Here is a 27,663-nt window from a genome sequence, read left to right on the forward strand (position 1 = left end):
GAATCCTTCAGTACGTCGCACCCAAACGTCCGTTTTGGACAGAAACTACATGATTTGCTGCATACCGATATCTATGGAGGCTTTTCCTCTGAGCAGCAGTTTGAGACACTCGCTGTTGTCCGTCAGGCAGCAGTAATGCAGAGCTGTGCTTCCTTTAGCCGTTTGCTTATCCAGGTTTAAACTGCGGAGAGAAACGCACACAATTTTGCCTGTTTAGACAACATTCAATCTCAATTTTCCGTTCCAGCCACAGCCTGTTTAACCTTCAGGAGCAGCACTTTTAAATAGCTGTGGTCAAACGAGGACATAAAAGCCGTTGATTCGGATTGAGTTTGTGGGACAGCATCGGTCAGCACTCGCTCAGCAGATTCTGGAAAAGGTGTTTTCGGGTGTGTCTGGCTCTTGCCTGTTTTGGGTGAGGAAGTCGATGATGTGAAGGGAGGTTCTGTCCACCAGTCTCACGGCCAGATGAAGAGCTGTCTCACCTTGTTCCTGCCGCAGCCAAACAAAAACAAAACAAAACTAACTTATTTTTAAGTTATAAAGTTTTATTTGAAACCAGTACATTAGGTTACATCCAGTAATTAATGATTTTTATTCAAATAATATTTTATTTTTATTAGTTGTAAATAATTATTTTAAAAGAAATATTATTAATTAATTTGAAATACATGTATGATATTAGTTATAAAAGTCAACACAATTATCAAAATTATAATATAATATAATATAATATAATATAATATAATATAATATAATATAATATAATATAATATAATATAATATAATATAATATAATATATGAGCAATATCACACGAGTAGCAGTGTGATGTGGCTGTATATCGTCACTGGTGGGAGGTGTGCGTTTTGTCCCACCAGTGACGATATACAGCCACATCGCACTGCTATGAGTGTGACATTGCATATTTACAACAATTCACCAGCATATTGGTGTATATAAAAAAACGAAAATCAAAGACGGAGAGTCTTAAAACCTTTTTGTATGAGACACTACTGTCTTCCGCCATTCATTCCCATCTGCAGCTGACGTCAGAACAGCAGAAACCGCTGCTCATTCACTAACGTCACTTTAAAGTTATTTGAATGATTCTTTAGCGTAATGTCTAAAGTGATGACAAAACAGGTGATTTTGCTGACATTTTAAGATTATAAGGCTGAACAGCATAAAATGCCTTCAGTCTACAGAGATTTTCCAGTATTTCTGTTGTAATCAGGAAATCACAATAATTAACCCCGAAAAGGCCAAAGAAACGCCAACACTACCAGATTACTGTTGTGTTTGTGATATAGAAAAACACTAAACACATGTTGGCATTTCTTCTGTCTTTCTGAACTAGTCTGCAGTAGTAAAAACAGAAGACTCATGAGAAACATATGGCTATCCTCGATTTTAAGATGAGTCTCATCTTACACTCAACATACTACAATTACTACAAATACAGTACTACAACATACAGAGAGAGGGATCGACTTAGAAAGCCACTAACCAGTTTTATAATGATTTGATCAGCTGTAGTTTAAAATTACGCTGGGCTTTTCCTCTCCTGTAAGGGCTTATTATGCAGTCCTGTCGCCATCTTGTGGTTGAACAACGTCAACCATCTTTGGTTTGCTCAATGAAATGCTAATGGCCACCGAGGGTAGAGGCAGGATGAGTGCTGTTACTGGCAGAATATCGCACGGCTATCAGCCAATCAGATTCAAGAACCAGACAGAACTGTTGTATATAATATAATATAATATAATATAATATAATATAATATAATATAATATAATATAATATAATATAATATAATATAATATAATAATACATTTTTACAGTTATTTAAATTTTATTTATAAATTAACTGAAACTAATGATTATTATTGTAAATGTTTGCATTTGTTAATTGCAAATAATGTGTGAGGATTTTTGGTTCTAGTTATTTGTATTACTATCATTATTCCTTTTTTCCTTCCTCTCCCCTCTTTTCTCTTTTTTACCTTTTACTTTGGCCAACTGAAGTTGAACTGAAGTTAAAGTTGTGAGGATGTAATATAATCTGGTGAGAGGTGTGATGGTAACACTCACATGTCCATTGGCCAAAGGAATGGGCTCCATCAGATCCACTCCTTCAGCATAGACTTGGATGAGGGAGAAAATGTCTCGGGCCTTCACAGCGTCACAGAGGGTGTGCAGCTTCGACAGCGCATCTGGACACTTCTTTCGAGCGAAGCGTTTCTCTGTGTACTTTGCCATAATGAAGTCCTTCCTTGCCTGCCTGTGTAATTCAAGGAAATTTAAAAGGGTGCTTGATTATGATTTCATTATTATTATTTTTTTACTTCAGTTGAATTTTTATGTAATGTTGCTGTTTAAGCACAAACAATATCAAGTCCAAAACCACCTCAGGCACCTCACCCTTTTATTCAAAATTTGTCATTTCCATCAATGGCTTCTCATGCAAAAATAATGTGATTTTTTTAAAAGCTAAACACAAATCCATTACAGTGCACCACACAAACAAAAGGTAAGCCTCCCAAAACTGGTTGAATTAGTTTGTAATTTGATAGAGAAATGTGAAATTCGCAGACAATCTTCAGCTTACATGTCACTGGCTGGATTTGGTTTGATCACATCTTCTGCCGTCAGACAAGCCTCCATGATCTCATTAAAGCCAGCATTCCCCACGTTCTTGGCCAGCTAAACATCACACGACACACAAAACACATCCTTGAAATCAAGAGTGACACACAACTAACTGTATTTAAACAATGTGAAGACACTGAAGGTGAATAAGAGAGAGAAAATAACTAATTGTTATCATTTTTCCAAAGTTGATTGGTTAGATGAAGAGTTCCAAACATTTTTGTATGACACATTTTCTAACATGTTACGTTTAGGTATTATTTTACTAAATGTGAGCTAATTTGCTTAATATTTGAACAATGGATTGTAAGTCTTTTTTCCTCCACATATCCCTATTAAAAATGCAGAATAAAAAAAAAAAGTAGAATATTTTTTTATATAATCAGCCAAATTATTTGTATAAACAAATGCATCTTAGCTGAATGATTGGGGGAGATGGGCCTTAGTCAAGGAAGTGATCAATAACCCAATGGTCACTCTGTCTGATCTCCAGCGTTCTTCTGTGGAGAGAGGAGAACCTTACAGGACAAGTATCTGTGCAGCCATCCACCAATCAGGCCTGTATGGTAGAGTGGCCCAACCTCCCCGCCTGGAATTGGCCAAAAGGCATCTGAAGGACTCTCAGACCAAAAGAAACAAAATTCTCTGCTCTGATGAGACTAAAATTTAACTCTTTGGAGTGAATGCCGGGCGTTACATTTGGAGAAAACCAGGCACCGCTCATCACCAGGCTAATGCCATCCCTACAGTGAAGCATGATGGTGGCACCATCATGCTGTGGGGAGGTTTTTCCAGCAGCAGGAACTGGGAGACTAATCAGGATAAAGGGAACAATGAATGCAGCAATGTTCAGAGACATCCAGAATGAAAACCTGCTTCAGAGTGCTCTTGACCTCAGACTGGGGCAACGGTTCATCTTCCAGCAGGACAATGAGCCAAAGTACACCGCCAAAATATCAATGGAGAGGCTTCACAGCAACTCGGTGAATGTCCTTGAGTGGCTTAGCCAGAGCCCAATCCTAAATCCTATTGAACATCTCTGGAGAGATCTGAAAATGGCTGTACACCGTCCCTTCCTATCCAACCTGATAGAGCTTGAGAGGTACTGCAAAGAGGAATGGGCAAAAATTCCCAAAGACAGGTGTGCTGAGCTTCTGGCATCATATTCAAAAAGACTTGAGGCTGTAATTGCTGCCAAAGGTGCATCAACAAAGTATTGAGCAAACAATAAATTTGCAACAATTGCCATTATGAGGTATTGTGTGTAGAATTTTGAAGAAATAAATTAATTTAATCCATTTTGGAATAAGGGTGTAACAAACAATTTAGTAAAAAGTAAAGCGCTGTGAATACTTGCCGGATGCACTGTAGATAAAACATGAAATATACATGAAATTTGGTGAAGATTTATGGCTCAGTGCAGGAGAAATATATACATTAAAATGCCTCACAACTAAAATCTACTAACACTAATTAAAATAAAGTTCCTTAAAAGGAACACTTGAAATTGTAATCGTAACAAGCAAACAAACAAAAAACACCAGTATCTTTTATTTAGAGATATGTTAATACATAATTTGGCTTATTATGTAATACATTTATTCTTCAATTTTTATCATTTAATTTTTATTTAGAATTGTTTTCTAAATTATGAAGGTGTTAATAATAGGTGAAAAAAATGAAACCATTATTAAATGCGTCACAGACTGGTATGGAAGCTACTCTTTTGCTGAGCGTAAGGTACTGCAACGGGTGGTGGAAACTGCCCAACGCATGACAGGGACCCTACTTGAAGCCATTAAGGACATCCAGAAAAAACACTGTCTGCGCCAAGCACTCAGTATTCTTAAGGACTTCTCTCAGCCTGCTCACAGACTGTTTTCTCTGCTCCTTCCTCCACTGACTCTTTTTCCTCCCTCATACACCCCCACACTCTCCTCATAACTTACACTCCCCATAAACACTGCACTATTTATTATTTAATATTTGCACAACTAAAATTGCACATATTCATCGCACTACATTGCACTAATTCATCTTGAATTGTACATACCCACTGCACATATACATTTGTAATTATGTTTACATCTATCTGCATGCCTCTGATTTTTAATAGCAACCTGCACACATATTCATCTATTGTAAATCTATGTTCATAGTTAATACAACCTGTATATAATGTTCATATTACATCCATCTGTAAATATCATCATAGCTTTTCTATTATTGCACTTCATAACTTATACGTATATCCTGCACTTGCTGCTATTGCACTGCTGGTTAGATCTAAACTGCATTTTGTTGCCTTGTACTTGTACATGTGTAATGACAATAAAGTTGAATCTAATCTAATCTCATTTTTTAACCTGATTTCATCCAATGTTCAGATTTGTGTGCTAAAAATGAAAAATCTCAAAATAACAGACCCGTAAATGTATTTATTTTTCCGTTTGAAGCGTCTTGCCTTAACTCATTTATTCAGGCTCTATTTGATCTGTTTTGCTACTTCATAATATCTCAATCAGCCTAACAATGTATCTTGGCACTCAATCAGAGACACAAGCCTTTCTCACTGTGGCGAACAGTTCAGCAGTTCTTCTGTAATTGCTTTAATGATCCTAAATTGCTGGCCTAAATATGCTTTGGGCTGAAATCGTGCATGTGGAATGACTCCCAAAGAGCCCGAGTGATTTAAGCGAACCCTATAAAAATTTCAAGCATGCTGAAGCAGATAAATAAACTCAATATTTGTGCTGTAGCTCAAACACAAACCAAGAGCTCAGAGGTGCTGAGGACGTCGAGTGTGAGGGACTGGATTCGGGAGTAATGGACGCCCAGCTCTCTGTGGATCCCCGAACACTCGATGCAGGTCAGGATGCCCAGGTTGGTGGAGAGCCACGTGGGGCCTGGGAATGAGAGGGAAAAAACATGCTTTAAACTTTTCAAAGAGGCCGTCAATCATGAATGTGTAACATGCAAATGAAGCTTAAAAGATTAAACAGCTTGTCCTCATTCACATGAATGGCGAACGAGTTTGTGATCAGTTATGCAAAATGCAAGCAGTTAACACATGTGCTCCAAAACCTCCATCTAGCTTATAACCTTTCTTGATCCAAGAGAACTGGCTTAAAATGTAACAATAATAAAATGGTAGTGAAATTAAAGAATTAAACCAATAGTTTTGATATTATAATAAGTGTTATGTTATAATAATTATATTGTAATATTTAGTATTAATGCAATTATGTAATAATAATAACAATAATAGAATATAAAAAATTATAATAAAACAACTTTATCTCATTATAATATTAATAATAATAATAATATTAATAATAATAATAAATACTAATAAACATAATAACAATAACATTATTATTGAAATTTTGGTTGCAATCATCTTTTAAATTTCTGTTATAATAATAATAATTATTATTATTGATAACATTTGTAAAAATAAAAAAATATATATACATTTACAATTTATTGTTGTATTACATAAATGTTAATAAACAGCAACTGCCACCTTTATTGTTTTATGCTATATTTATTAAAGTAATATTATTATTATTATTATTATTATTATTATTATTATTATTATTTGTTTTGTTAAATCTTTCAATTGGTAAATGGAATATTAAATAGTTTTCAGCAGCATTTGCTTTAATGCTTATTATTATAATTTTTTTAAATTATTTTTGTTGTTTTTGTTGTTGTTGTTATTATTATTATTGTTAATAAAGTACTAAATTATCTATTAATAATTGTATAATAATATACTTAATTATTTAATAATAATAATAATATTTATTATTGTTGTTGTTGTCGTTGTTATCATTATTATTATTAATGAAGTACTAAATTAATGATCTATTAATAATTGTATAATACTATATTTAATTATAAAATAATAATAATAATATAATAAAAATGTATTATTATTATTATTAAATAACTCAAAATATTAATTATTGTTAGCAGAATTGTATCACATTATTTTAATATGACTCTTAATGTCAGCCGAATCTGAACCTAATTTTCTCTCCACTTCCTGTTTCCTCTGGATGTCCGGGTCACTCACCGGGAGCACCGCAGTCGCAGCAGACATCGTTCCCTGCCATCCGCTTCACCTCTCCCAGGATGGCCTTGGTGAGCTCCTGCACAATGTTATTTTCCCCGACATGCTGGTCGCCCTTGAAGGCGTTGTTGAGCGCCTCTTCTTTACTGTTCTGCAGCACTGAGATCCATCTGACAGCACACACAATGCCAGTGTTTCAATTTCACATCAGTTAAGACATCAATATTTCACGACATTTTAATTTGATATCTAGAAGAAAACCTGAACAGAGACTCATCGAGAATTTCAAGAGATCAATTATAAAAAAGACCTGTAGATACTCAAAACTATAAATAACACACAAAAAGTAGCTCCCGACAATCAGATATAATTGATTATTCATAATTAGGCAATTATATGTTTCAATTTTAATGTTTATATTCTTTATTTTCAACACAATCACATTTTTTTAATTAATATTTGGTAGAATAACAAAAAAGCGCTATATTTTTATATATATAAATTACTATATTTTTAAGCGAAATATGGGTGAAATTTTTCAGACCATTATAGAATAAGATATTAAAAACATTTAATTAATTAAACTGGCAGCTCAGTATTTGGTTTTTGTACTGTAAATTAGGTCATGCTTTATTTTAAGGTACAGTTGTTGCTATTATAAACCACTAACTATGCTGCTTATTAATGGTTATTAAGGTTTAGGTTTGGGTGTTGGGTAGGACTAGGAATGCAGAATAGGATCATGCAGAATAATATACTTTATCCATTTTTCAGTAATCATTGGTAATATATTTTGGGGCATATGAGCAAAACAGATTTATTAAACAGATCCATTTATTAAAATAATACTTTAGTCACCAAACATCTTTAGAAATAGAAAGATAACACATTTAAATTCATACGAAAGTTGAAAAACAAAAATACAAACTACAAAATTTCAAGAAAATTGTATATATTTTTGGTTTATCTTGTTTTTTGCTCTTTTTTATAATTTTATCTAATCTTTTTTATAACATATAAATTTGGGGTATTAATTTTTGGACTGTTATCATAAATTATTTTATTATAGCTCTAAATTTGGCTTCAGTGCTGACTAATCTAATGTATATGCACAAATATGGAAAACATAAATTGAAATGAGTGATTTGTGAGGGGTGTGTCCTCATATCTGCTGAGCTCTGTGCTTACACTAATGTACTTTGTATCACACTGCTGTTTATGAACAATTGTTACAATGTACTCAACTGAATGGTGAGACATATCAGTGATTTTTAAACCTTATTAAAATGAATCAGTTTTTCCAATGTCTAATATAACTACTATCCAGAGGGTTGTCCTTGTCTTAATTGTCAATAATTAAAATAAAAAAAAAAAAAAAAACATTTGGAAAAGAATGTAAAGGCAGCAGAAATTTGTTGTTATTTTTAGGTAGTAGTTCTCTAGAAGAGTGGAAAATGTTCTATGACAGTTTTCCTTTGAAAGCAGAACAGGGACGCACATAAAAACACTTACATTTGACACTCTGGCTCATCTTCTGCCTGGAAATGATACGTTCTGTCATCTACAAATCAAAGGAAGCGAGAAAGTCTGTTACACGACAAGACAAATAGGATTTTGGAGAAAAACAAAAAAACATTTGACAGTCGTACATCTGTTTGCAGCTCTATATTATAAGCAAAACTGACTAATATTTACTTTTCAGATGAATTTGCTCCAAAATGCTTTTATAAAATTCATGCTTTGTGAAACATGCCACACTATACAGACTACTCAAATAAATCTGGAATTAGCTTTTAGTTTTGTCATGATTGGTTACAGAAAGGGAGAACAGATGAAGGAGCTATTCACAGTAATTACGTTTGTTTACTGTTTATTTACAATAACTAAAAATAAAACACATCGTAAAAAAAGCCAGTGTCTACACTCACAAAAACTATTTTTAATGCTTTCCAAACTACTTATATAAAATGAGCTGAAACAACACAATTCTTGAATTGTTTTTTTTTTTTTTTGGTTGGGGGGGTGGGGTGGGTTGGGGGATAACTTAATTGATTTATGTTCAATCCACTTGAATTTGTTAAGTTAACTTTTACATACATTTATCAATTTGTGTTGGGACAACATGAATGAATTCTGTGGAACTCTGCATTTTTTGCAGTGTACATTGACAGGAACCGATAAATGTAAAGTCTGCATGAAATCAAAAATGTATTTATCAAATTTATTTTGCTAGCTCGCGTTATTATTATTCTTCATATATTCTTACATTAGAAATAACAAACTCGCGCAAGGAAAAGAACTGATATGGGAACGGCTCGCTGCTATAGTTAATCCGGTGTGCGTGCGTATTAGCCTCGGTGTACAAGCTCAGAACTTTAAACTAGCATTTCAGCCTGCCTGTCAGACATTTCACACTGGATGAAAGATCATCATCTTCAGCTTAACCTCACGAAAACGGAAATGCTTGAAGTTTCTGCCAACCCGACTCTTCACCATAACTTCTCAATCCAGATGGATGGAGCAACCATCACTGCATCCAAAATGGTAAAAAGCCTTGGAGTAACGATTGATGACCAACTGAACTTCTCTGACCACATTTCTAGAACTGCTCGATCTTGCAGATTCGCACTCTATAACATCAGAAAGGTCCGACCCTTCCTATCTGAACATACAGCTCAACTCATTGTTCAAGCTCTTGTTCTCTCCAAACTGGACTATTGCAACTCTCTGCTAGCCGGGCTTCCAGCTAGTTCTATCAAACCTCTTCAGCTGCTTCAGAACGCAGCAGCACGAGTGGTCTTTGATGAACCTAAAAGAGCACATGTCACTCCGCTACTCACCCGTTTGCACTGGCTGCCAGTTGCTGCTCGCATCAAATTCAAAGCTCTGATGTTTGCTTACAAAGTGACCTCTAGCTTTGCTCCTTCGTATCTGCTCTCACTTCTGCAGATATATGTGCCCTCCAGAAACTTGCGTTCTGTGAATGAACGTCGCCTCGTTGTTCCATCCCAAAGAGGGAAGAAATCACTTTCCCGAACTCTCACATTCAATCTGCCCAGTTGGTGGAATGAACTCCCTAACTACATCAGAACAGCAGAGTCACTTGCTGTCTTCAAGAAACGACTAAAAACGCAACTGTTTAGTCTCCACTTTCCTTCCTAATCTTAACTGCCTCTCTCGCTATACCACTAACTGTGCCCTCTCTCTCTCTCTCTCTCTCTCTCTCTCTCTCTCTCTCTCTCAAAAAAAAAAATAAAATAAATAATAATTTTACTAATGCTTTGCTTCTTAGACTTTACACACCTGAAACTTGTCTATAGCACTTGTTCACTGCTGCTCTTATAGTTGTGTAGATTGCTTCCTTGTCCTCATTTGTAAGTCGCTTTGGATAAAAGCGTCTGCTAAATGACTAAATGTAAATGTAAATGTAGCGCACAGTTGCCAACTTGACATAATTTTGTTTAATTGCATCAGTTTTGTTCCGTGCAACATAAATCCGGCTTAGAGAAGCCTTTACGATTAATTAACCATGATGAATTAAAGTGCAGTTAATAGTGAAATCGACTAAGTTTTTGGCTGCTCGTGCCACCCGCTTAATGTCAGGTGACTCACGCTCTGCACAGCACTCAACTGCAGCTCGTGCTGTATTGAAGAAATCCATGCCACTTCAGAACCATGGCGGCCATTTTTCGACTAAACAAAATTTATTTTTGATGTGTTGGTCGCACTATTTGGAGGGCCAGAACAAATTGCCTCAGGGGCCGGGTTCGATTGAATAACCCTGCTCTAGTGTATGAACTTTAAAGGCAGACTAATTTAATTTAAACATTTTAATAATAAAAATACATATATGATAAAAAAAGCCATTATTTATCATTGTTTATGTGTCTTTTTTTGTGAAGTATCAACTCAGTTTTGTTTTATTCATTTTAATACTTTAGATTTACTTTACTTCATTTGGATGCAATGTCAATAATTAAAATTTTCATAAAAAGTTTAAATTGTGAAAAAAAGTATGTATTTTTTACATTTATTTTTTACAATGTATAATATATATATATTATTATTATTATTATTTTATATTTATTATTATTATTATTTTAAATATTAGTACAGATTATTTGACTTATGCTAAAACAACACCACTGTGTCCCAAATGGCAGCCATGTAATAGGGTAATTTCAGAGGCTGTGCTGTAGCAAATGCACATTATTATGTCTGAAAAAGGCAGCTGTGCTGTTCAAAAGAGGAACATCCGTGTTTCCCTCAAAAGTGACACTCTGACAATCCGTCTGGAATGAGAAATAAAGGATGGGAAAAGCATAAAAGGAGGAGACCGGCGAGATAAGCTAAAATATTCCCACTCATAGGGGCACAGAGAAAACTGAAACTGTTTTTCTCTCTGCTGATCGTTTCCTGTGGTTGGATGAGATGTTAAAGGAAGCAGAAAACCATGGGAGAAAATCCCTCAGCCAGTGTTTCCTCAATCAGAACTTCCTCATAGATAACAACAACACTCAGTTACACTGCTGAATCAAAAAGCTACAACATAGGGCTGCCTGGGAACTTTATTTTATTCCTTATATGTTATAATATACTTAAAATACGTGAACACCACATAACAACAACATTTCATCAGTCCTCTCAACAAAAACAATCACATGCTCCCAATACCACTCTCTTTATAATGCCTTTAAACTCACCGAAAGACACAATTTAATTTAGTTTCAAGTCTTTTTGCTAATTATTCCATGCCCAGGGTGCACAAAAAGAAAATGCAGTTTCTCCCAGCTCTGTACAAACTTGAGCTATATTAAAAAGGAAACACTTGGAAGAGCATAGATGGTAGCTGCCAGAACTAAGACAAAGAAGAGTACAAAGATAAGCTAGAAGTTCACCTAACATAGCTTTACAGATAAAGTTTTTTGCTTACAGCTAGTGATGCCCAGCCCACCATCCCATATAAAATGCAATGATCAAAAAATCTGATCAAACCAACAATTGGTTTTGGAACCAGAGTATAGTTGAGTTAAACAGAGCTCCTGTTTCAGGTTTATAAATGTGTGTGGGTGTGAAGTAACAGTGACGGGTGCAAACATACGTGAGATGAGGTCAAAACTTTTCTTCTCCTCTGGGTTGTGCTTCACCTGACAGGTGAGAAGATTGAGTTTGGCAGGAGGTCTGTTTGCCTGTGACATTGAAAAAAGAAAAAAAAAAGAAGAGAGAAAGAAACCATATCAGTTACTAATAACATTCATCCCAACTATTGCTGTTTAATGATTAATTATGAACAATAAAGTTTACATAATATATGTGCATGTACTGTGTATATTGATTATCCATATATAAATACACAAAAAATATATTAGTATTTATATTAATGTTTAAATATCATTAGTTTTTAGATCTATATTTTATATAAATAAAAAACATTTTGTGCATATATACATGTATTGTATAAGTATGTATATATTTTTCATGATAAAGAATGTTGAAACAGGCAAAATGCCACAAAACATTGAGAGCATGTACAGCTAATTCTCTTGTATTCAGCTATTTATTGAACTACTTAAAATAATGTGTCATGGCGTTAAGTTGTGCCTGGTTAGAAAAGTATCACACAAGTAAAATTCTCATTACTATAATGTGTGTGTGTGTGTGTGTGTGTGTGTGTGTGTGTGTGCGCAAAATAAATAGTTGAACTGCTCTTATTCTACGCTTCATGTAATCCTCTTGCCAGTTGTCTTGTGAAAGTGTTCAGATCCGAACAGCACTGGGGCCAAAGGAAACACTCAAGAAAAGACACTAGAAATGACTAATGATGTTCACTGAGAGGCTCAGGTTGAAAGCCTTTTGAATTAGCACTGCACTAATGAGGAAAGCTGTCCTAATTTATCAAACATACAGTAAGTGCACACTGCAGGTGCTGTGACTGGTTCCTTTTTATTTTATTTTTTTAGATATTTATCTATGTACTATTTTTAAATCACCTTTTTATTTAAACATCTTTTTTATTTTTAATAGTTTATATATACAATATTTATACTTATATACTTATATATAATGCAAAACTCTTAGGCCACTAGTATTTTCATAAAAAAAGGTTTAAAGTTTGTTATTTCTATATTTTTCTGTAGCATGTCAGTTTGAAACATCAATTTTCATTTCCAAATATTATTTTTGATATTAATTATAATTATACAGTGAGATTATTGTCTACACAACGAGTCTGACAACAGCCAGTGCTACACATAGAGATCTGATCATCATCCAGTCTGTCTAGAATGACCACATGAAGAAACAGAACAAACCCAGACGAAATAAATCCAAAAGAACATTGGCAACATCTCTAAGATGCTTCAAAAAACCTACCTAAACTATTCAACAAAAAGATACACAAGATAATATTTATACACACATATATGACTGTCGCAGATGGCATATATATGACTGACGGATGGACAGACAGATAGATAGATAGATCTATATATCTTCGCCCATCCTTATTACAATTTCAATTTCATCCAGTCCTCAAGTTGACGTTTCAACTTTCCACATGCTAGCATATGTACGATCAAATAAATGAGGATACAAAGCAATGATGGGCCAGACAGAATCTGCGGACATTTTTTGCTATTTCTGAGCAGAATTTTGTTAAAAATCTGCGGATTTATGCGGAATTATTTAAGGAGTATCATAACTAAAACCTTTATATATTAAATAAAAAATAATACTTTTTAAACTTGTATTTAACGTTTACAATGCAAATCTAACTAGATCCACTTTATTAGGTAAACAAAGCAAGTCTTTCATATAATATCTCTACTAAAAGACAGAATATATAACTTTACAAACTGTATTGTAAATAATTAATATGAATATTTTCATATTAGTCAATAATATTAGTGTAATTAATTTAAAAACTAAATAAATATACATTTACACACATTTACACAAGTAAATAAACAGAATCAATGATGGGCTATAAATCCTCAGAAATCTGCGGAATTCTGTGCACGCAGATTCCGTGTGGGCCTAGCAAAGAGATATGAAGAGCTACATGTGAGATGGTCAGATATCATACATACCGTCCCATGTGAGATGGTCAAATATCCATTCTTCACTGTGCACTTTCTCTTCTGCCACACTTTCCGCAGGCTGTAGGAAGGACACAGGAAACAGTAAAAGTCACACTAATGACCATTTAAGAGTTAAATACCCCTGCGCCGCTCTAAATTATGCAGAAAGGAACTTATCCTTTGCATTAACTCACGGCATGCCATTTAAATTTTAATGCTCAAAATATGATTACCCGTCACTCTTCTTGTAAAGGTTGCCGCTGCGTTCGGTCCCGTGCTCCTTGTTGCCCTGCGGCTGGTGCAGACTGTAGGTGGCGCTCTGTCTAACCTGAGAGTCCTGTGAGGAGTAAACAGACATGTAAATGAACACACAGCAGCACGTCAGCAGTCAGAGGAAGTGAAAAGCGCTGTTTTTGTACGGCCGTGTTGTCACTCCCGGTGAGGAAATGGGAGCAGTGGGACTTCAGGCGTCCTGGAGGAGCTGAGCTCATTTGGAAAGCCACTGCTTTGGAACACAAGGCTCTGAGCCAGTAATGAGAATGCTGCCATTTTTGTCCTAATGTTTTGAGTTGAGTGAAAGCCAAGGTTTTTTTCTTGTATTTTTTTCTGTGTGAGGCTTGAACTAAACATAGTAGGATCATCAATCAGTGTAGGATAAAATAGATCAGTGGCAATATGAAGTGCACTCAGAGACTGAGATTTAATCAATTAATGTGTATTGTGTGCATTTTTTGTAAACAATTCCAGGAAAAGGAGTATGAGGGGAGTGTGATCATGTATATCAAGTAAACACTTACTCTCCTAGACTTCGTTGCCAAAAGGATGGTAGCATTAAAGAAGAGAAGAGAGCATTCTTCAGACAGGTTACACATACAGTTTGCACACTAAACAATACCACAATGCTCTTATGTACTGTAGGAATGCATGAAATGTCAAAAATCAAGGTCCAATCTAGAGGGTGTGGAATGAAATTGAGGTGAGGGGTTAATATAATTTAAGGAAAAACTATTTAAATGCCGGAAATAAATAAATGAAATTATATTGTGCACTCCTGGTACAGTAAGTTAAGTAAATTTGTAAATTGCAATAAGTTAAAACTATATATTTTCTGAAACCATTGTGATATTGTATACCCCATAGTAAACAAGATTTAAAAAGATAAAAACAAATATTAAAATAAATAAAATAAAATAAAGTCTAAAATAAATAAAAATTAAATTAAATTAAAAATAAACAAACAAAATTCAATAAAAAAAAATTTAATGAATGAATGAATGAATGAATAAATAAATAATTAAAACAAATAAAAGTCGAAAATAAATAAGATAAAATAAGATAAATAAAAATAAAATAAATAAAATAAAAATATATAAAATAAAAAAATTAAAAAAATAAATTAAATTAAAATAAACAAACAAAATTAAATAAAAAAATAAATAAATGAATTAATAAATAAAATAAGTCTAAAATAAAAATAAATAAATATATAAAATATAATAAAATAAAATAAATAATAAAATAAAAATAAAATAATCTAAAGAATGACTAAAGCTTAAGAGTGTGCGAAAACTGTCAGGAAAATGATGCCATGGAGATTGATGAACAGCGAAAGAGGTTTACTGAGAAAAGCAAATACCTTAAACCATTTTAATCTAGATACACATCAAAGCTTTGAACACCCTGTGAATGTGTTGTGGTTTATGAAAGGTGTAGAGATTAAATTCAATAAAAGACTAACTTCCTTCTGCTCCACTTGCAGAGCGGTTTTTAGCACGTCCCGTAACTGGGTTAGTTGCCTGCGTTCTTCATCCTGTACCTGTTTGATCTGAACACAAGCACCAATGGAAACAGGAGACAGAAATGAGAAATGAGCTTGACATCAGTGGTGCGAGCGTCAGCCATGAAAAATCCCTCACCGAGTGCAAGTCTGTGGCCAGTTTTTCTATTGAGGGTTTGAGGTTGTCCACCGCTTTGAGGCCATCCTGAAAGAAGCTACGACAGAGGACATCATGCAAGTTAGTTTACAAAGAGGACAAAATAAATAAATATAAACAGCAGGTGTAAATATACCAGTTTACTAGTGTTTGATTAAAACACACATCTTAATAACAGGTGTAAACAGCTCCAGGGGGGTTAAATGGGTTCATGGGCCACTGCAGCATCATTCCAGAATTTATCATTTGCACATGTTTTAAGGCAATATGAACATTCAAGCAATGTTACACAATTCAAGCACAAGATACAAGAATTGATAAACATGCTAAAAATGATGCCTTATCAAGAACCTTTGAAAATGGTTACTTAAGGAAAGACTCAAGTCAAATTTAAGACCTTTTTAAGACCATTATCCAAGTGGATGCTGCACACTGGTGGTGGTGTGGAGAGACCCCTCCCCCTAATGATTGTGAAGCGCTTTGGGTGTATGGCCATGCACAATAAACACACTATATAAATACACATTACATTTACAATACGAATGAAATTTCAGACTTCCACGGGTTAAATGCTAAGCGATTTTTTTTCTAATGGCCCAGTTAAAACTGAAGTATAAAAAAACATTAAAAATAAATGTCATTGTAAGTAAGATAATCAAACCATATTGGTAAATAGTAAATAAATAAACTTTTATTGAGCTGGAATACTAGTAAATGGATAGGTGTTGGTCCGATTGTGTAGCTTTACATGAACATAGGAAAATTAAGACCTGTTTAATATAATATTTAAGACCCACAATATAATATTTCAGTGAATTTAGGACTTTTTTAAGGCCTACAATTTAGTTTATTGAATTTAAGACATTTTAAGACCCAGCGGATACCCTATACAAGTGCGATGTGTATCATTATATTGGATCCATGCAATTTGCCTGAAAATGACCAAAATCTAATTTACCAGCTTGCAAGAAAAAAGATAAAGAAAACCACTTTACTGAACAACTTTTATAGCTTCAACAAGGATTAATTACTCAATTTATATGCTGAGGAATATGCAATGTTATTTATTATATTAGTATCGGTCAAAAATCCATATCAGTGCTTCGCTCATATTTTAGCTACAAATAAGCGTACATTTGCATGTGCCATTTCCTAACTTGTCAGTTTTTTTGTTTATTGACCATCACCTTTGCTGCCTTTTAAAATACGGTCTTCAGTATAATCAGGATCTTTGGGAAATAATAATAATAAAAATTAAAATCAGACATTCACTTGTTATGGGCAACATTTTGTTTATCCATTATCCTGTCTGATTCCTATGTCATGTGTCCCACATTAGAGAGTTTCAGGAACTTTTTTTCTCAGATACATTAGACATTCTGATTGAACCAGTTATTATTTAAATAATTTTAACCTATATCAATTATATTTGGAGTTTCCAATGATTTTTTTAGACTTACACGGGTACAACAACAGTTTGTTTACAATGAGTTGATCTCTACCAAAAAAAAACCGTATCCTTTTGTTTTGTTCCAACTCTTAAATGATGGCTGACAGAGTTACCAGGTACATTATATCTGGAAAAAAATCAGGTATACCCTAATAAACAAGATTTTGTTATTTGAAAAAAAAAAATGGGTCCCCTTTTATTTCCTTTCTACACACTTGTGATTAAATTGTTTACTATGCCTACTGCCTAGGTATTAGTACCTACTATTACCATTGGATAGCACTGGTGGGTGGTTGGTTGGGGGAAAGCATGTTTAATTTTTGTTGAATTATTATTTTTATGACTCTTGGTTGTTTTTTTTCTTCATTTTTTTGAATGTCTAATTGTTAAAATGTGCGTTTTATGCTTGTATTAAAAAAAATATTTACTTATTTAATTTATTTAAATATCTCCTCAAATGTCTACCAATAAAAATGTAAACTAATGATGGCATTATTTAGACACATAACTAGACTTACTTGCACTGTGCGTGGAAGTATTTGATGAGATTCTGGAGCAGGTCGACACCTTTCTTGATCTTGATTTCATTGACTTTGAGGAGGTACTGTAACAAAACAATGGAGATGCTTGAATCACACACACTGCACAGGAAGTGGTCCCCGTTACAGCACAAAACAGGACTCTCCAAGGAAATGTCCCTCTTCTGACCTCACACATCTGAAGCTGGAAGAAACGCCGCTCTTTTTCCATCTCTTCTGCTATCTCTGCTCCGCTGATCTCCGTCCGGATCAGTCCGTGCTGCCGGGCGTGCTCTTTTTTCTCCTTCTCTATTTTAGAGCTGCGTGAAACACACACGGGACCACCTTAAAATTCGAGACACACAAACGCAAACGCACGCACAGGAAATGCTCATGCAGCAGGGCATTCTTTTCCATATGCTCCAGCGGCATATTGTACTCCACACTACGGATGCAGCATTTCCTCTGTGGGTTGGAGGGCCCTGCTCTCAGACACAGGATTCCAGAGAGAGCCTCATGCGCTTGCTTTAGGCCTGTGTTACGCTCTCAGCTCCAGTGGCCCAATATGAAGCTTTTCTGGAAGCCTAGTGAGGGGATGTGATCAGGAGATGGCTGAACTCTAGAAGCCATTTCCTAAATAGCAGCATTTCTAGTTGGTGAAACTAGAAAGTGTAAAAGGCAAATAAGGATTATGATAAAATGCAGCAAGCGCTGAATGAAGTGATGTGTTGGCAAAAAGAGCTAAACTACTCAATTTCATATTTATTTTCATGAGTAAATATGACAATTAAAATTTTTTTGGTGATCTGTTTCTTTAACTATGGTTTGCATTTATGATGTTATTTTAGCTTTAATGTAGACTATGAAAAAGAAATTTCTTAAAATTAACTTTATAAAAAATGTTAATCTTATATATTTACTTTAGCTCACATTCATTCTATTGAAGTAAGAAAAAATGTTTATGTTTTTGGTATTAGTAGTAGTTAAATATAATAATAATAATAATAATAATAAAAATAATATGATTACATAATAATAATAATAATAATGTTACTGTTATTATTATAAATTAATAATAATAATAATAATAATAATAATAGTGTTAATAATAATAATAATAATAATAATAATAATAATAATAACAATTATAATAATAACAATAACAACAATAATAATAATATCAATAACATTGTTATTATTATTATTATTATTATTATTTTATTAATAATAATAATAATAACAACAATAATAATGATGATTACAATATAATAATAATAATAATAATAATAATAATAATAATAATAATAATAATAATAATAATAATAATAATAATAAAGGGCTCAACAATAAGGACTGCCCGATGGCCCAGGGCCCGTGTGCAAGATGCTTGAGACAACAGACTGCATTTTTACTGGCACAATCGGGCCAGTTAATAAAACAAAGTAAAAACTTTGTCTCATTAACAAAATTACACTCTCGTCCTCTATCTGTCGAGTGACATCGTTTACATTTTAAAATACCAGATTCATTTACATTTAATTGAAACATTTCATTTCAGTCTTTTGACATATAATTTAAAATATGTGGCTAAGAGATAGCTATTAACTTTATTTTTGGTGGGTCCAGTGAAAACTTTGGCGGGGCAAGTAAAAATCTGAACCACTGGTGCGACCGGGCAAGCAGAAAAAATCCTTAGCTGTGAACCCTGTAATAATATAAATAAATAAATAAATAAATAATAATAATAATATTTTATTATTATTAGTATTATTATTGTTAATATTATTATTATTGTTGTTGTTGTTGTTGTTGTCATTATTTATTATTATTATTGTTGTTGTTGTTGTTGTCATCATTATTATTATTATTATTATTATTATTAATAATAATAATAATAATAATAAATGCAATTGCTGTGATATTATTAATTAATAAACAAAAAAGCTAAAATTTTGTTATGATAAATAAATAAATAAATAAATAAATAAATAAATAAATAAATAAATAAATAAATAAATTTTTAATTATGTCTAAATAACACTGGTTGATAGTGCTAGCTTTTGAAGTTAACAATTTTTCAATGAGCAATTTATCAAGTGAAAAAAATAATGAACCAAAATAGACTCCTTCATGCCAACACATGACTTCAACTGTGATTATAAACAACAGTCCACCATTTTTCTAAAAAAGATCATGTCCAGTATTATTAGTTAAATAGGAAAGAGTGTAAAAATGGTGGAGTGCTGCTTTTTATCTTTGGAAGAAAGCAATATGCAAACAACCGAAGTAAATATGAATGGTTATTGGATGTTTCCTGCCGTTCACCTGCTCTCATTATTTTTATTTTAGTGCCAGATTCTCTATTACACAAACACAGCAAGGTCTTTAGCGCACTCATTAGCAGGGTAGCTGCACAAATGAAGCCTGCTGTGCAAAACTGCAATTTGCGAGAAAGCCGAAAGCTTTGCACAGACACAGAGATCTGAAAAGTGAACTCAAACTGTAGCGGTGGTGACGATGAAAACCAGTTTAATGGAGTCAGGGCCAGTGTGACGTTAGAGGACCCTTTTGAGTCTTTCTGTCTGGAAACATGAAGGTTTTCGGTCACAATCAGACAGCGAAGATTGTCTCCAGAGATGTGGAGGTGAAACATGTATTTGACTGAGCCAATAATGGAAACCAGCAATGATATTAGGAAAAAGACAGAACCGTAAAGAGCTCCTGTCTTTAAAAGGTAAAAGCAATTAGCCAAATGACGTGTTATAAGATAAATATATTACCCTTTCAGTAAAGAATGTCCCTTGCAGCTTGGAAAATATATAAAAAGTGCTACATAAATGTCATACATTGTCGCATGCTGAACAATCAGTGTGATAGGAATACAGGAAGTGAGGTGGCAACAGTGACAGCTCGTTATCCAGAGTGCTGGGCGGCACTGATCCCTCATGTCATATTTCAATTTAATTACTTTTTCGATGATCAATATCAGTAAACGGATCAATATCAGTAAATGTGCATGACAGAAATCAGCTGGAAATGTCTTACACTTTAGTCTCATAGTCTTTCCAGGCTTTATCGAAGGGCTTCTTGAGATCCTGCGAGAGAGAGACAGAGAGAGGAGATTCATTAGTGTTGCTCAACCTGCATTTTGACATCTGCACAGAAAACAGACCAGAGGAAAAGCACCACCTCACAGACGCTTCACCATCTGCATAACGTCTAATAGATTTTTGTTTTTCTTTTCCTCTAATGCCTTCAGCATTGTCATACAGTTTGATATTGCGTCAGAATTAGCACAAATTTACAATGGTGTTTACACTAGATCTATCTAGATCTGCCAGCCAATCAAATTAGATGAACTGGACTCAAAGCCTAAAACGTTACTCGCTGCATTTTTCAGATAACATGTTATCACGTTACATTTATAATTAGAAATTGCGATACATCAGTTTTTTAAAATGTTTATCTGGTTGACATATTTTGATGATAAAACGAGTAGTTCAAAATAAATGAACACATTAACTATTTTCTTTTTTTCTTCTAGCTATTATTTTTAAAATAACAAACATGAGCAGCAAAAATCCTCATTTAAACTTGAAAGAAAAACCGGTTTGAGATTTGTCATGACAATTATCAATACAGACTATATTACTGTAATTTTTCTGGATATTTCACCCAGCTTGTCTTTACAATATAGTTTGTTTTTTAACACAGAAGCAAGCAAGTTTTGATGAATGCGCACGATTCATTAGTTGCCATTAGAAAAGAGACAGAAGGACTAAATAAAGTAAATGGTAAAACTATCTGCTACAAACTAGTGCTAATGATTAAGACAATACATAATATTACATTAAAAATAATATGGTAACAAATGCCAGTCTAAAATATCAACAGCAAAACAAGCTGTTTCATACAAAAATAACACTTATTAATAATAGTGATATACAAATAGAATAAAATGGGTTAATACACTTCTAATAAATAAATAATTAAGGTAACCATGCCTTTTTGCCACTGTTTTGTGCCTGTTTTTGAGCTCTTTTGCAGAGGAATGTTTTATGGAACATATATCAAAGCCCTCAACATCACAAATTCAGTATTGTACCAGGTGAGCTACTAAGCAAGTTTACCATTTAAGAAAAGTCCTACACGCTTACAAATAAAATACCAATGTTTTTGTTTGTTTGTTTATAAATCATATGCTATGGTAAAGGCTATATTAAGTAAATAGAATAAAATGGGTTAATGCCATTTTAATAAATTAATAAGGCAACCATGCCTTTTGCCCTCATTTTGTGCCTGTTTTTAAGCTCTTTTGCCAAGGAATGTCTCATGGAAAATGTCTCAAAGCCCTCAACATCACAAATTCAATATTGTACCAGGTGAGCTACTGAGCAAGTTTACCATTTGAGAGAAAGTCCTACATGCTTACAAATAAACAACTAACTTTTTTTTTTGTAAATCATGTGCTATGGTAGAGGCTACAGTAAGAATTTGTGAAAAAAAAAAGAAACAGAGGCAGATGCTGTTTTAAAACAGCTGTTGTTCATTTCACCTGGAGACTGCAGTGAAATGTATAGTTACGTCTTTCCACTTTCGCAGAAATGTAGCCAAAGCAGTTTATTTCCCATGGGTCTGAGTTGAGTTTGGAGCTTGTGGCTTGCACAGAAATGGCAATGCTGTCTGAGGCTCAGACTAGCAGAAGAGTGGCATGAAATCCTCACTCAGCTGCCAAACTCAGTGCTGTACACCATCACACATGAGGTCATGCTCATAAAGAAAGTACCTGATGTAATGCCAGTGGCTGCATTCTGTAATGACATCATCTGAAAGCTTTAGGGAAATTCTCCGCTGTGCAAACAGAGCAAACTGCAGCAGCTCTGCTGAGGGTTTACACTAATAACAGAAGGCTTTGTTTGTGGAGAGACTTCCTAAGAGTCCCATGAACTCAGTTTATGTGCTTTCATAACAGATGTTACACACAGCTTGAGTAGTGTAGAAAACAGGTCTCATTTGTCCCAGCAAAGTGGCTCAGTTAGAGGAGGTTACTAAAGAAAAATGAGTTCCACATCAAAGACTCATCCAGAGACTTCATATTAGAAATTAGAAGAGATGAGAAGTGTTGTGCCTATTTAAACTTGAGTGAGAGCTTCTTGTGATGCATGTCAAAGTAAGGAATTTTCCTGATTAGGACTGTGCATCTAAAAATAATCTTATTTTTATATATACACTACCGGTCAAAAGTCTGGGGTCAGTAGAATTTATAAATGTTTTAAAATAAGCTCCTCCTGCTCACCAAGCCTGCGTTTATTTAATCAAAAACACAGTACAGTACTTAAAAAAAAAAAAACACCGTTTGACCGGTAGTGTATATTGGTTGCAGCATCCAAGATATTCAGTGATCAAGAAAGATCAACACAATTTAAATAAAGAAAATAAATAAATAAAAATATAAATACAAAGAACATATTAGAACATACACTCTCAGAAATAAAGGTATGCGAGCGGTCACTGGGGTGGTGAAAAGGTACAAATTTGTACCTAAAATATCCATATTAATACCTCAAGGGTACATTTAAGAGTGTTCCTCTTAAATTTAATATGTACTAATTTATATACTTGAGGTACCAATATGGACCTTTTAAGTACAAATTTGTACCTTCTGAAAAAGTACCACCCCAGTGACAGCTCACGTACCTTTATTTCTGAGTGTACAAAATCAATATATTCATAGTAAATATCCATAATGCAACAAAATAAAGGAAGTGTAAACATTCACAATGAATTGAACGCAGAAATGCTTCTAACAATATATTGTTCTGCACATAGCTTGGTTCCAATTAGCTGTTCTTCAATTCACTTAGTGAATTTCTTCAATTGAGCTATCTCAGTCACCTAAGAGTTAGCACAAATAAGCACATTTGTGATGAACAATGCAACACAAGCATCATCCTTGTCTGTGCTCATGACTGTTTGTTGAACAGTGAATTAAAGACAATAATGTTGTAAATATGACCAGTTTTAGTCAAAGACTGAATTGATTTCACTTCATATGACCTCAATAGTCAGGAGAATAAAGTTGCATTAAATTGTTTTTTCTGTCTATTTATTTTATGACTCTCAAACATCTGGAAGCCATAGACTTGCCATTAATAAATGACTAATAATCTAAAAATCTACAAAAATTACTACAGAAAAAAGAATGGTCTTTAATGGCTTAGCTAGTGAATTAAACTTAAAAATGTATATAATTTTATTTAATTTACTTAAATTACTTGTATAAAAGCTTTATTGAATTTTAATATAAAATCAAAATCCAATATAATTTTTTATTTAGTAAATTAACAAAAAAATATATTTTCAACTGGGTCAGTTGGCATTTCTGTGTGGAGTTTGCATGTTCTCCCTGTGTTCGCATAGGTTTCCCCCAGGTGCGATGGTTTCCCCCACAAATCCAAAAACATGAGGTATACGTGAATTGGGCAAGCTAAATTGTCTGTAGTGTATGTGTGTGAATGACTGTGTATGGATGTTTCCTAGTTATGGGTTGCAGATGGAAGGCCATCCGCTGCGTAAAACATATGCTGGATAAGTTGGCAGTTCATTCCGCTGTGGTAACCCCAGATTAATTAAGGGACTAAGCCGCAAGGAAAATGAATGAATGAATAATTTATGTCATAATAAATAATATTGTCATATTTGTGGTGGTGGGGGGTGGGGGGTTAAACTTCTCATTCACTTAACTTGAAACCTTTATACATCAATATGTGACGCATCTGACTAAAAGAAATAAACAACAGACTAATCAATCATCATACGACGGTCAGTTGCAGTGAGTCTACTGCTGTTGTCCAGACAGCTCTTAAGATTTGAATGAGAGATCTCTATGGCTCATTATTAGGAAAGATCTCAATCACCTAAAGGGCCATTTCAGGGATTCAGAACGTGACTATTCAGCAACTCAAGAACACTGAAAAACAGAGACAGACAGAGAAAGAGAGATTTTCTGAATGGCAGTGGCATGAAACGCTTTTTCAAGCTTCTCCATGTTGCTTTGACTGAACTATAAATCCTCATTCCTCACCACACAGCTCCAGGATACGCATCTCCAACAAGCTGAGTCACAATGGCTTCACCTGGACTTTTAAACCGCAACATCTATCAGCCAGAGGGGTCTGAAAGAGCTGGAGTGGGTGGGTTTCACAGCTCAGCGGGCTTCAACGCTGACATCACTCCCTCTGAGGCCGACAAAAGCGTCTACTGCTGCAGAGTCAGTGAGACTGACTGAACAGAGGATGTTCCGTTCTCAAACACACGCTGGAAGACAATAGAGGCAGCTGAGGAGCAGACAGCTCCATCATCAAGTTGAGAGGTTTTGGCATGATGTCAGCTCGTCTGCGCGTCTGTTTTATGAGCATTGCAATTCCGCACTCCTCAGCAATTCCTATGACACGCAACTCGAGGTCAGGAGCAGGGAATGGCAGGGTCAAGCTTTCTTGCATATTAGAAACCTTGTTATCCTTCATGTGATCAACCAAGGACAAAGGGGTAAAAATATATACAATTGAAGTCAGAATTATTAGCTCTCCTAAATTATTTGCCCCCCTGTTTATTTTTTGCTCAATTACTATTTAATTTTTCTTAACATTTCTAAACATAATAATTTTAATAACTAATTTCTAATAGCTGATTTGTTTTATCTTTGCCATGATGACAGTACACAAGTCTTGTTGCCTATCCAAGTTTTAGGCACAACACATAATAACTTCACATCTAGTTGATCATTTGGTATCAGAATTGGCTTATATGAAAGGCAAAGGCCTCTAGATTACGCTTATTTTACCAAAATAAAATATGATCATGTCTTGATTTTTATTTATTTCATTAGGACAGTAAGGTCTGACTTTGCTTAGACAAAAGTCTTGTCACTTAACAAAAATAATGTACAGTATAGAATATAAAGTCATGGTGCAGTGGAAAAAGAATTAATATTATGTATAACTCCCATGAGCTTGGAGGACTGCATCCATACATCTCTGCAATGACTCAAATAACTTATTAATAAAGACATCTGGAATGGCAAAGAAAGCGTTCTTGCAGGACTCCCAGAGTTCATCAAGATTCTTTGGATTCATCTTCAATGCTTCCTCCATCTTACTCCAGACATGCTTAATAATGTTCATGTCTGGTGACTGGGCTGGCCAATCCTGGAGCACCTTGACTATCTTTGCTTTCGGGAACTTTGATATGGAGGCTGAAGTATGAGAAGGAGCGCTATCCTGCTGAAGAATTTGCCCTCTCCTGTGGTTTGAAATGTAATGGGCAGCACAAATGCCTTGATACCTCAGGCTGTTGATGTTGCCATCCACTCTGCATGTCACTCGCTCGACCCCATACTGAATATATCCCCAAACCATGATTTTTCCTTCACCAAACTTGACTGATTTCTGTGAGAATCTTGGGTCCATGTGGGTTCCAGTATAGGTCTTCTGCAGTATTTGTGATGATTGGGATGCAGTTCAACAAACGATCTACCTTCTGCCACTTTTCCAAATGATCTGAACTAGAAGTCAAGTTATTATTTGTTGCTATTAAAACTGAGATCGACGACAAGACTTTTGTCAGGTAGTGTCCATAATATTTAACTAGATATTTTTCAAAATACTAATATTCAGCTTAAAGTCCAATTTAAAGGTTTAACTAGGTTAATTAGGTTACTTAAGCAAGTTAGGTTAATTAGGCAGATCATTATATAATAGTTGTTTATTTGTAGAAAAATCGAAAAAAATAAAAATTGCTAAAGAGGACTAACAATAAATTTCCACCAGAAGAAGAAATATTAAAGGAAATACTGTGAAAAATCCCTTGCTCAGTAAACATCATTTGGGAAATATTTAAAATTGAAATAAAATAAATAAATAAAAACAAAAAAAAATTACAATTTAAAAAAATTAAAATAAAAATCACAGGAGGGCTAATAGTTTTGACTACAACTGTATGTACGTGGTTCAAAAGAGTGATCTGCTCAGACATCACCCAGCACTATTTATGTGAGGCTGTGGATTATAAACAATAATGTAGCAAAAAAGGTTCAGTTTCTTGAACAGACTGTTTTCGCTACATGAAACCACAATGTATCATCAGGACCCACGGGTAGTCATTTGTTTTGCCTGTATTTTTTATTTTTGTTCATTGTTCATTTTTAGGTGAACTACACTCTTTTAAACGTTTACTTTACTTACACATTTTTACACAGTTAACATAACAGACAACCTAATGACACCAAGGACACTTCATTTGGAAGACCCATTTGCTGATGGGTAAATGAGGCACAGGTTCAGGTTAATGACTGGAATGATGGCCCAAGGCAAGGTCTGCAATCTCGAGCCATTAGTGGCCATCTCCTACTGTGCTCACAATCAGACTCAATGCTGATGCAGGGCATCTGAGACCATTAGCACTCAGTAACTGCAGGTTAAACAAGGCAGCCTGGTGTCCTCTCAATCACCTCTACAGGAAACTGACACAAAGCACAAGTTACATCTGCGCTCAGTTTCTATGGGAATACGAGGCCCCATCCACACAGAGATGTGTTTTGCTCTATATGCAGCAATTCTGTATTAAATAGGCTGGTGTGGATGTAGCCCGATTCTTCAGCAAGGGCTCAGGTCAGACTAGTTACTTCTTTTAGCTGAGGATAAACTGAATCTTCGGCAGGCAAAATACAAAACAAAAAAGCATATGCTGCACTGCATTGCCCAGCAGTGTTCACCGTGCTGGTTTCATACTCCTTTTGACCGTAGTCACTATGTGCTGTGACACGGCTTTCACACCAGACACAGAAAGAGCTGCACTATGAAAGCCATTTATTTAAATGTCTTGTGCCATGGAAGTGAGGTTTGTTGTGGCACTGACCACAGCACAAGAGCAGCAGAGCACACCATTGACTAGCT

General features: G+C 34.4%; 1 protein-coding gene across 2 annotated transcripts in view; it reads right to left on the minus strand.

Annotated features, from left to right (window-relative positions):
* asap2a (ArfGAP with SH3 domain, ankyrin repeat and PH domain 2a) overlaps window positions 1-27,663 on the minus strand; it is a 126,223-nt gene that overhangs the window by 22,446 nt on the left and 76,114 nt on the right. For both annotated transcript variants that reach the window (XM_056476370.1, XM_056476369.1), the window contains exons 5-19: window positions 20,756-20,805; window positions 17,901-18,030; window positions 17,711-17,796; window positions 15,725-15,800; window positions 15,547-15,633; window positions 14,042-14,145; window positions 13,818-13,887; window positions 11,831-11,918; window positions 8,242-8,290; window positions 6,733-6,899; window positions 5,424-5,557; window positions 2,611-2,705; window positions 2,094-2,283; window positions 407-492; window positions 66-181 (exon numbers count right to left, since the gene is read on the minus strand). In XM_056476370.1, the coding sequence (XP_056332345.1) occupies window positions 66-181; window positions 407-492; window positions 2,094-2,283; window positions 2,611-2,705; window positions 5,424-5,557; window positions 6,733-6,899; window positions 8,242-8,290; window positions 11,831-11,918; window positions 13,818-13,887; window positions 14,042-14,145; window positions 15,547-15,633; window positions 15,725-15,800; window positions 17,711-17,796; window positions 17,901-18,030; window positions 20,756-20,805 (1,528 nt within the window). The remainder of the gene's footprint in view (window positions 1-65; window positions 182-406; window positions 493-2,093; window positions 2,284-2,610; window positions 2,706-5,423; window positions 5,558-6,732; window positions 6,900-8,241; window positions 8,291-11,830; window positions 11,919-13,817; window positions 13,888-14,041; window positions 14,146-15,546; window positions 15,634-15,724; window positions 15,801-17,710; window positions 17,797-17,900; window positions 18,031-20,755; window positions 20,806-27,663) is intronic.

This window comes from Danio aesculapii, chromosome 17, assembly GCF_903798145.1.
Source record: "Danio aesculapii chromosome 17, fDanAes4.1, whole genome shotgun sequence".
NCBI lineage: Eukaryota > Metazoa > Chordata > Actinopteri > Cypriniformes > Danionidae > Danio > Danio aesculapii.